This window comes from Populus euphratica, unplaced genomic scaffold (genome assembly GCF_000495115.2).
Source record: "Populus euphratica unplaced genomic scaffold, PopEup_1.0 scaffold96.1, whole genome shotgun sequence".
NCBI lineage: Eukaryota > Viridiplantae > Streptophyta > Magnoliopsida > Malpighiales > Salicaceae > Populus > Populus euphratica.
The window spans coordinates 586,828-597,249 of record NW_011499978.1 but is presented as its reverse complement, the minus strand read 5'-3'; the positions used below and the strand labels follow the sequence as shown (position 1 = coordinate 597,249).

Sequence of the window (10,422 nt, the reverse complement as noted above, 5' to 3'; positions counted from 1 at the left end):
AGGTATCTTATATTATTAGATACGTTATTATAAAACATGTTTTAGTTAAGGAGTTATTGATACTTCAAGTGCAAAATGATGATATAAAACCTTGATAAAAATGCACTTTTAAGTACTAATCATGCAACTCATAATCATATGTCAAAGAGTGTGTGTGAAAATGAAGGTTTAAGAATACTTGTTAAATGAGTATATGAGCAGAATTAAGTGATAACAATGCGAGAGTTTGCAAACCTGAATATTTCAAGAAGTATTCTTATAGACCTTATTAAGAATGTTTACTTAAGATGCATATCAAGAGTCACTTTAACAAAAAAACTCTTTTACTTTGTCATCCTAGTAAAACAGTTTTGCAAATGGTTTATGAGATAGACAACACAGTTAATTTTTTTTAATAACAACTACTACCCTTTCCCCCCAACCAAAACAAGACATTGTCCTCAATGTTCAAAGGTAAAAAGATAGAGTATAGAAGACATCACCTGAAATTGCGACTACTGACAAACATGAAACATACTTAAAAAAAAATAAGAAACAACAAAACATAAATATTATGCTCTACTAATAAAACCAAAAGATACAAGGATTCACAAACTAAGACTCAAATCCAATCTAAACTTTTTATGGCTTTTCTTAATTGACTAATTTATACTACTCATGGAGGGATCAATTACAAGAGTGAAAGATTGTAGTTGGTCAATCAATTGTTTAGCAGTAACAGCAGAGATTCTGAGTTGTCGTGCTGAAGATGTTAGAACTTCCAGTTCCACAGTATGATCAAAAAAAGATAACAATTTATCATAAAATCCATTAACATTTAACAGACTTATAGATTTATGATGAATGTGCAATTGGACCCAAGAGAAAATATAAAAGATCTCTTCCAATATGCTTAGACCATTTGATAAGGTAATGAAAGCATCAATGTGTTTAAATATGACATTTATTCGATCAGACATTGTAGAGACTTGTAGTTCCCCTCCAATTATTTTTTCAATGATCTTCTATCATGCTAAAGCTCTAGGGACAACCCCCAAAACTTAACTATCTCCTAAAAATACAGCTATTAACACTCTTCCCATTAACCTAAGGTTGTCTCCCCCATACATTAAATAAATCTTTCTCTCAACTAGTACCTGACCACGATTATTTGTTTATTCTAACACAAGGCGCGTTAGCCTATCTATAGTGATGGGCCTTTTCTTGTTGGGCTTGAATGCTTACCTTATTATTTTCAAAAGGGGAAAGAAAGGGACAACCAAGAGGCTAGCTTGCTTCCACTGGCGGTGGGTGGGTGAAAGGTCAAAAGGACATATAGGCGAGGACAAGTCACAAAATCCAATAGTTCCATTTTCCGCCGAGGACAAGTCACAAAATCCAATAGTCCCATTTTCCTTTTTATTATGATGAGCCTTTGCTATAAGCAATGAGATACATGATAAATGACTTGACATATTATGATGAGCCTTTGCTATAAACAATGAGATACATGATAAATGACTTGACAATTCCATGAAGTTTGATAATAACATATGCTTGAAGAATGTGATTCAACTAGGGATAATATCATAGCTAATTTGCAATCTAAGATGAGGTCGATACCAGAAAACCTTTTAACAATTATTGACAGAATACATACAGCTAATTAGGGGGTGGTTTTCAAAATAATCCAATAAGTTGAATGATTTGTTAAAATTCTTTGTAATAAGGTAAACAACACCACATTTGAGGGGATTAGTCAGATATGATAAATAATAAGAGTAGTAATTACAGTGAACAATCTAGAAAGAGCATTTACATTTGAGTAGAGGATTGACATATGATAAACTTAAATAAGCTAATGAATTAGAGGATTAAGAAGGCTTTAAATGGAAAGCTAAGGCACCCTATAACAATGGAGCATCGAAGAGGAGAGGTTTATATTTTAAACCAGGTAAAGATGCATGTATGTTATCTAACCCCTACATATTGTATAAATATTTTTAAAAGTTTACAAGAAAATCCATAATGAAATCAATTGAAAAATAATCAATGATAGCAAGGGGTCTTAATTTTAACCTTACAATTAGGAAGAGGAGGAGAGAATCATGCCATCAACTTCTCAATTTTTTGGCATAAAAAAATGTCAAAATGTCAAACCCACAATCAAAAGTATCTAATGACAACCTTATAATCAAAGTGTTTTGAATTCAATTAAGATGCCTTTAGAAAGTTTTAGGGAATCACCAGATTAAGATTTAGGTCAATTGAGCTGAAAATATTAGTTAATGAGATAACAAGACTTTGCCAGAAAAGAGTTGTATAGAGAATAGTTGTGAGACTACACTTGGTGTGCTTAGGGGGCTTTTTCAATAATGTACTGAAATACGTTTGAGGGACATATTGGCAGCGAGTTTGGTGGTGATTGATAGATTTTTTTGACAATATATGTATAACATGTTTTGAAGTTGTTTTGACATCATGTATAATATGTACTTCAAAACTATTTTAATAGCACATGGGTGGTATGTTTTAGAGCTGGATTTTTTTTTAAAAAGGATGTAAGGTGATGCCAATGTTTTTAAAGAAGTAAAAAAAATTTGAGATCCTAGTTATTGACTTGATTGTGTTTAACAAACTCAATTAATTTAATAATATGATTAGGAAAAAAATAGCATCGATAACAAATAAATTGAACAAAAAAAATGAGCTATCAATATCAGACTTGGTAAAGAAAAAAGAAAAATCTGTTGGAAACTCACTATCACTTCATTGTAGACACTGCCCCACCAAAAAAAAAACTCACTGGGATGATTTTAATGCCATTATGAAAGGCTACACGAAAACACTAAAAAAGGTCGCATGCGACATTAAAGCAACTACCCAAAAAGCAAACATAGGAAAATGAAGCATATGATGTTTATATTTAATAAATTAATTTAATTATAAAACAAAGTTTCTTTAAAAATGACAAATTTAACAAAAAAAAACAACAACTAAAAAGACTAAAGATAACTTAGGTTATTTTCAAAATCAACAAAAAATCCTATAAAAAAAATAAAAAATAATCTCCGATTAAATAAATGTTGAAGGATGAAACTATGAAAATATGAACTTAAAAAAGAAAAGAAAAAAAACTAAGTAAATTAGGCGAATCTCCTAAACCCAGGTTAATCTTCCAAATCCACAACTCGTGAAATCTTATATTCATGCTCGATTAAGAAACTCAATCTGCAACTAATTTAATATTAAAAGATGAAATAAAAAAAACATTGATATAACAAAAATCACCAAAGTAAAATAAATAACAATAAAAAAAAATAAGGATCAAATATGATAGAAATAAAAATTAAAGAAGGATGAAATCGTAAAACAAATTCAATTTTAAAAACTATCTCAAATGAAACAATTAACAATAAAAAGAATGAGGGCTGGATCTGAAAAATGAGAAAAATAAATAAAGGAGGATAAGATTGAAAAAAAAATTGATTTGATAAATTATTTTAAATAAAATAAATAATAATATAAATTAGAAGATTGTTTTAAAAATTTAAAAAATTATGCATAAAAATCAATGAAAAAAAAATTATTTATCCCAAATTAAAAACATGTTAGAAGCATGTGATGATAAGGATAAAAGACCTACAAAGATAATTTGAGAAACATTCTGAAACTATTATTTGATCACAGTTATGCATAAAAATCAACGAGAAAAAAAAATATTATTTATTTCAAATTAAAAATATGTTAAAAGCATGTGATGATAAGGATAAAAGACCTTGAAACATTCTGAAACTATTATTTGATCACCATAAATTTTATCATTCCTTATCTAAAAATTATAGAAATAACTTATATTTATTGAATTATTAAATTGCTTCTCAATTTATTTGGTTGTATAACAAATCAGAATAAAAATACGTAAAAGTCTTTAAAAGTTAGTTTAGTAATTTTTATTTTTAAAAATAATTTAGTTATTAAACTACTTTGAAATAGATGGAAAGATTATGAAGAGATAATTTAAAATGATTTTTTTAAAATAATTAAATAAATTATTAGGAAGAAATATGTGAGAAAATTAATTTTTTAAACTATGAATTTTTTTTAAAAATCATTTTATCGGTTTATTTTTATTTTTATTTATATATTTATTATTTATTATTTATTTTAATAAATAATCGGCATCCTTCCTTCTTTTTCAAGTCTTCTTCTTCAACCCTTTCTCTACGTCGATCTTCACTGACAAATAAATAATATCCTCTGATTCTAAAATCCTCTCGCTCTCCAGTAGTAGTGCTACTGCTACATATAAAAACCCTTGCACCAAAAAAAAAAAAAACTCTCTCTTTCTTATTTAATTTATGATTAGAATGGATAGTGGGAATAATAACGCGAACACGGTGCCTCCATTTCTAAGCAAGACCTACGACATGGTAGACGACCCGTCGACGGATTCAGTGGTGTCGTGGAGTAGCAGCGATAACAGTTTTGTGGTCTGGAATGTCCCAGAGTTTCAAACAGATCTTTTGCCTAAATACTTCAAGCACAGCAACTTCTCCAGCTTTGTCAGGCAATTGAATACTTACGTATGTGTGTTTTTCTTAATTATTATTATTAGGGTGTATGGATCTAGTTTCAATTTCTCGATCGCCCATGTATTTGAATTATAATCGGAAGTTGGACAACTATGTTAATTTCACTGCAATTTGTGTGTCCATTTATCCCAAGCTTAATGCCATGAGAGGTAATGTATTTTTCAGCTTTTTAGTATTTCATTCTGGCAATATCAGTAAGAGTGAGGTCGGCTGGGTGGGTGGCTGCCTGCCTATCCGCCCATCCAGATATTACCTCCTTCAGAGCGCTTGTTATTTTATTATCAACCAGTTTTCTTCCTCTTGTTTCTTTTTTTTTTTTTTTTTTGAGATGCTTTTCATTTTATTAGAGTTGACGAATTTCTTCTATGGAGTTACTGGGTGGAATATGCTATCTGGGTGAAGCAAACATTGAAATATTATTTTGTTGTTGCTGTCATCACAAACTTGCCTGAAGACCGTGCTTGCCCTGTATCTCACTGTAGAAACATTATGGCTTGCTTGTTTTTCTCAATAAAACCATATTAATCCTGCTGAGAGATATTTACTATTTATCGCTGTATTTGTTGATTTCAATTCTTCTCTAGTAATAAATTTTCTTTGAATTGTAAGCTGGTATATTATGCTAGATTAACTCGAAATCAGCTCCAGAGTTGCTTTTAAAGTGGTTAGGGAATGTGAAATCCGTTACGATGAGACCTAACTGTTTTTAAAAGGTGATCTGAAATGAGAAGTACCTATTCGAATCATTGATGGTGTCTAATGGCTTCTATGGATTGTATCTTTTTAAGTTCAACATACGCACAAGCATTTGGTATTGATTTCAGATAATTAAATGAGTGCCAAGTGCATTTTCTTTGTGTGTCTGCAGACACATGCGTGTGTGCAGGGTTTGTTCAACTTCAAATCAAAGATATGAGTTCGTTGGATTTATAGAGGAGAGTAGTTTGGATTTATTCAAATAAAGAATATACGAGTTTGTTGGACATAGAAAATTTACATAATGATGTTATGGAGCTCTACATGGAGCACATGCAAGTACTGGTTCATTAGTGAGGGTGTAGTTGAAATAGTAGATGTGAGTTTATGGACCTAGAATACATAATGATATTTGCAGCTCTGCTTGGAGCAACTGGAATTGCTTGTTCAATGGCAGGATTTGGTGGGTTGTTTCCCTATTATTCTGCATGGTTTTTGGGTGAGTTGTGGGTTTGTTCACATATTTTGGGATTTCCAGCTATTTTATCTATGCTTTTTCTTTTTTGGGATTCCTTCTAGGGATGTCTTATCTCTTATTTTTATCTTCTGTTATCTCCTTTTCTAATAAATCTTTGTTCGATAAAAATATTGAAGATGAGTGTTCTTTTTCATCTTAGCATGCATTCCCAGTTATATGTGAATAACTCATGCTAGATTTGGATAACTCAGCATATAGAATGACTGATTCAGTTCCTGAAACCACTCTTTCGCCATTTTAACTACCTAAGCCTCCTTGATTCTAGGTTTGTCCTTCGGTTTCTCCTTTAATATATTGTTTCTATCATCAAGCTTTGACCACTGGACCTCATGAAAATCTTGTTACTTTGTCTTGATATCTTTTTATGTGCAAAACATTTTTCTTTATAGCATTTGAGTGCTTGGTTTTGAATTTTTTGAATTACATGGAATTGACTGCATGCTTGTCAAATTGTTCTTTGTTGTCAAGAAGCGCATAAAGCATGGTGTATATTAACCCATGTGCTTGAAAATTGCAGGTCAACTTACACCTTGATTGGGTATGCTTGACCAATGCTGGTTTTACTTGGCAAAAACATGGTCTGTCAATAATTGTGTTGGTATTGTGAGTTAACTGAGATAATTCCTATTTTAACCAGTTTAATCTTCAGATTGTGACTTGTAAGTTCTCCATGAAATCACATAATATTGATTTTTTTTATGTAATTTGTTGTGCATTCACTATTAGTTGTTATAAGCTTTTTTTTATTAATCATGATTCATTCAATTGGAGCTGTATTCTGTAAATTTTGACTCAAGTTTAGCTCTAGATTTTAATTTTTTATTTTGGGTCATAGTTCTCAGGGTTGTATGTATAATTAAATCTGCATGCTTATTTGCATAAAATAGTGGATTACCTGATATTTGTGTTTTTCTAGCGAATATAGGTCCTCGTGGTTAGGTGGTAATGAATGATATTTTACTATAAGGTGAATTCTAAGCATGCCATGTTTCTTTTTTTTCTTTGTCTCTAACTCTCTCTCATTTTAATATTTGGAGGATACAACTATGATTGCCTTCTTGATCCTGGATTGGAGTCTGGATCTTTGAATCTGAACTTTTCTCCAAGGAATTAATAGAGTGTTCTTATCATTTAATTTATGGTTGCTGTTATCTTCTAGTGGACATTTTTTACATCACTTTTTTGCTTATGCATTTTTCATTCAGATTCTATATCTGAAATACAGTTGAAAAATGTTTGGTAAAATGTTGCTTCCTTGTTTCAATTCTAGAAACTTGAGTCTATTTTATACCCTATGATGATAATGGATGGCACTGTAAAACAAGCTTTAATTGTTAGTGCTGTAAATCGTAGCATAGAAGATTATAAATGTCAGAGAGCAATCCTGGAGATGATCAGACAAAGCTCAAATTCATGTTGCCATTTTTGCTTTAGTCAAGTTTCCTGGGAAATACATTATGAAATATTAGATACCACAAGATTCATTGTTATTATACAAAGATCATGTAAGGTGACTGCACTTTTGTAGACCGACTCGCATGAACTTGGAAAGTTAGGCTACTTAAAAAGTTCAAAGTGCCCCTGTGCAGTCTTTGGATATAAATGTGTCGTATCATCTTTTGCCATTTGTTAACCATCCATTGTCATACAACTTTTCGAGCATGCACATGCATCACTTATGACATTGAATTCTATTCCTTGTTGTCAGCCACGGTAATTGTGTGCTCAGTGGGCAGGTCAATGGAGATGGATTTTTTACTTTTGTTCATGTGCTTAAACTCAAGAAGTTACATTTATAATGTGAAATCCAAATGAATATGAAAATTAGTGGATGTTTGGACATGGGACCTTGAATTTGCATGGTGCTCCTTTTAGCTTTTTACTTTTTTTTTTTATTATTGATAAGCTGAAATTCAAAGCTTTCAACATTCTTACATCAATATATTCTATATAATGGTGAACAATCATGGTGTTTATATGGTATATCATTCATTTTTTACCTTTTCTACCATGATTGAGCAGGGTTTCAGGAAGGTTGATCCTGATCGCTTTGAATTTGCGAATGAGGGGTTCTTAAGGGGCCAAAAACACCTTCTGAGGAGTATATCTAGGAAAAAAACTGTTCATGGTAACCTACCACCTCAGAGCTCTTCGGTTACCACATGCGTTGAGGTTGGGAAGTTTGGGCTTGAGGAAGAGGTTGAAAGACTTAAACGAGACAAAAATGTTCTCATGCAGGAACTTGTTAGACTGAGGCAGCAGCAGCAAGCCACAGATCACCAGTTGCACACTGTGGGCCAACGTGTACAGGGAATGGAGCAGCGACAGCAACAAATGATGTCATTCCTTGCGAAGGCCATGCAGAGTCCAGGCTTCTTAAGTCAGCTTGTACAGCAGCAAAATGAAAGCAACAGACGCATTGCTGGTGCTAGTAAAAAGAGGAGACTTCCAAGGCAGGAGGAAGAGAATTTGGCTGGTGTGCAATGCAAAACATCTCCTAATGGGCAGATTATCAAATTCCATTCTTCAATGAATGAAGCAGCAAAAGCAATGTTGCACCAGATCCTGAAGATGAACTCATCACCTAGGCTGGAACCATCGATGAACAATTCTGGTCCCTTACTGATCGATAATCATCCTTCGTCCAATGGATTAGACAGTGGGAGCTCTTCAACTCGGATGTCAGGAGTGATGCTTTCAGAGGTTCCAACAGCTTCTGGGCCATCATACTTGCCTATGGAAACTGGGTTCCCAGCCAGCCATTCAACTACTGCCATTTCTGAGGTCCCATCTCCTGCTTCTGTGGCAACCGACTATATTAAAACAGATTATACTGCTGAGATGGGCATGCATAATTCTGGGCAAAATACCATCCTGCCCAACTTCACTGCAATGACAGGAATTGTGCCCGGAGGCTCAGCTGGAGGTCCTAACATGAATATTGCAAGGTCTGAGAAGGGGAATGCAGAGTTTTTTGACACCATGTCATCTGTGTTGGATGCGCCAGTGCCTGTAGAAACTGAAGCTCTCTCTCCCAGCCAGGATGAGGAAGTCTTTCTGGATGGAAACCATAAGCTTCCTGGCATTAATGATGTGTTCTGGGAACAATTTCTTACAGCAAGCCCACTCAATGGGGAGACAGATGAAATTAATTCATGCTCTCCAGAAAGTAGCATGAGCAAGGAGCATGAATTGCAATCATGGCAGGACAATGGATGGGACAATATTCAACATATGAATCGTCTAGCTGAACAAATGGGGCTTCTTACACCGGAAAGCTGAAAAGGGTGATACTTCCCAAGTGTATATAAGTTTGTTACTATTCAGAGGTAAATCTTTCATCTATCATGTCTAATGACAAGCTGGATTGTCAATCCCTTGTTCATATCCGCTGTCATAATCAGCTAGCAACTAGGATGGTCTCAACTGTTTTCAGAACTCCGGGACTTGAATTAGCGTATTTCTACATGGTTATTATATGGTGTGTCCCTAATGACTTCTGTTGGCCCTGTTTGGGGATTGACCATTGTAGAAAGATATTTTGCCTTGCTGATGTCAAATTGTAAATGTTTAGCACTTTGTTAGGAAGCAAAATTACTTCACATAGTATCAGAAATCAAATCAGCAGAACTATCATATTTCACCTTGGATTTTTATTTTTATTTATTTTTTCTTGCAAACAATGGAGGCCATTAATTACTGTCGTGCATGTGGTTATAATAAGCTCAGAATATGCACAAGAAATTTGTTTATTTTATGCCTTGTTTCTCCCCGTGATACAAATTGTTAGAGCCCTTTTTCTGATCTGTCTATCATTTTGTGGTATTTTCTGATATATCTGTGAATTAATTGGAGAAAAATATATTGCAGTTTTCAGAACTTCTTCGTTTCTATTGTTATTGCAGAGTTGGTGCTCTGCTGCTGGGGAGCAGACAGCCTTTGATCCAGCCTTTTGATCAAAGGGGGACGACGAAACCCCTTTTTATTTTTATTTTTTGAAGAGAAACGTTTGACTTTGTTTTGTTTACCTTTACTTGGTATGTGTACCAAATAATTTAGCTTTTTTGCTTGGTTTTCTAGGAAATCCAACTTTAGGGCTTAAATATTACAACATCTATGAAATCTGTCTCCAATGTCCCCTCCCTCCTTTGGAGGGTTTTATAGATGGAAAAAATACAAATAAAAACCTTAATCCATCTTGTGTTTAACAGTTGGAGAATGAACGGAACTTGCTAGGCATTGAATGGCAAATTCTTGCTAATTACTAATTACTAACTACTAAATCCTTTTATCTTTTAGGGTTTTTTTTTTCTTTTTCTAATTCATACTCGGATCTTTTTCTATCTTTTAGGTTTTTTTTTTTTTTTCTAATTCATACTCGGATCTTTTTCTTGGCTTAACATGTTTTCAGTGGAGGGGAAATGGGGGGAACAAAAGAGATAGGAAAGAAAGTTTGGGAAAAAGAAAAAGGTCTTTAAATTGTTAGGAAATATGAAGGAAAATCGAGAGAATGACAATGAGGGCAGACTTTTGATGCTGGCTAAAAGCCACTGATGTTCCCTGTACCCTCTGAATTTGATCATATTATATCCCTGGTGACACTGTTAATTTGGG

General features: G+C 33.2%; 1 protein-coding gene across 1 annotated transcript; it reads left to right on the top strand.

The window, feature by feature from the left end:
• The first annotated feature begins 4,175 nt into the window (after window positions 1-4,175).
• Window positions 4,176-10,013, top strand: LOC105139647 (heat stress transcription factor A-1e-like). Its single transcript, XM_011046169.1, has 3 exons — window positions 4,176-4,565; window positions 7,831-9,137; window positions 9,714-10,013. The coding sequence occupies exons 1-2, from the start codon at window positions 4,341-4,343 to the stop codon at window positions 9,088-9,090; spliced, it is 1,485 nt and encodes a 494-aa protein (XP_011044471.1). The 5' UTR covers window positions 4,176-4,340; the 3' UTR covers window positions 9,091-9,137; window positions 9,714-10,013.
• The last annotated feature ends 409 nt before the right edge of the window (window positions 10,014-10,422 follow it).

Coding starts and splice junctions, on each gene's coding strand:
- LOC105139647 (XM_011046169.1), top strand. CDS start 4,341: ATGATTAGAATGGATAGTGGGAATAATAACGCGAACACGGTGCCTCCA. Junction 4,566..7,830: donor TCAGGCAATTGAATACTTAC/GTATGTGTGTTT, acceptor ATGATTGAGCAG/GGTTTCAGGAAGGTTGATCC.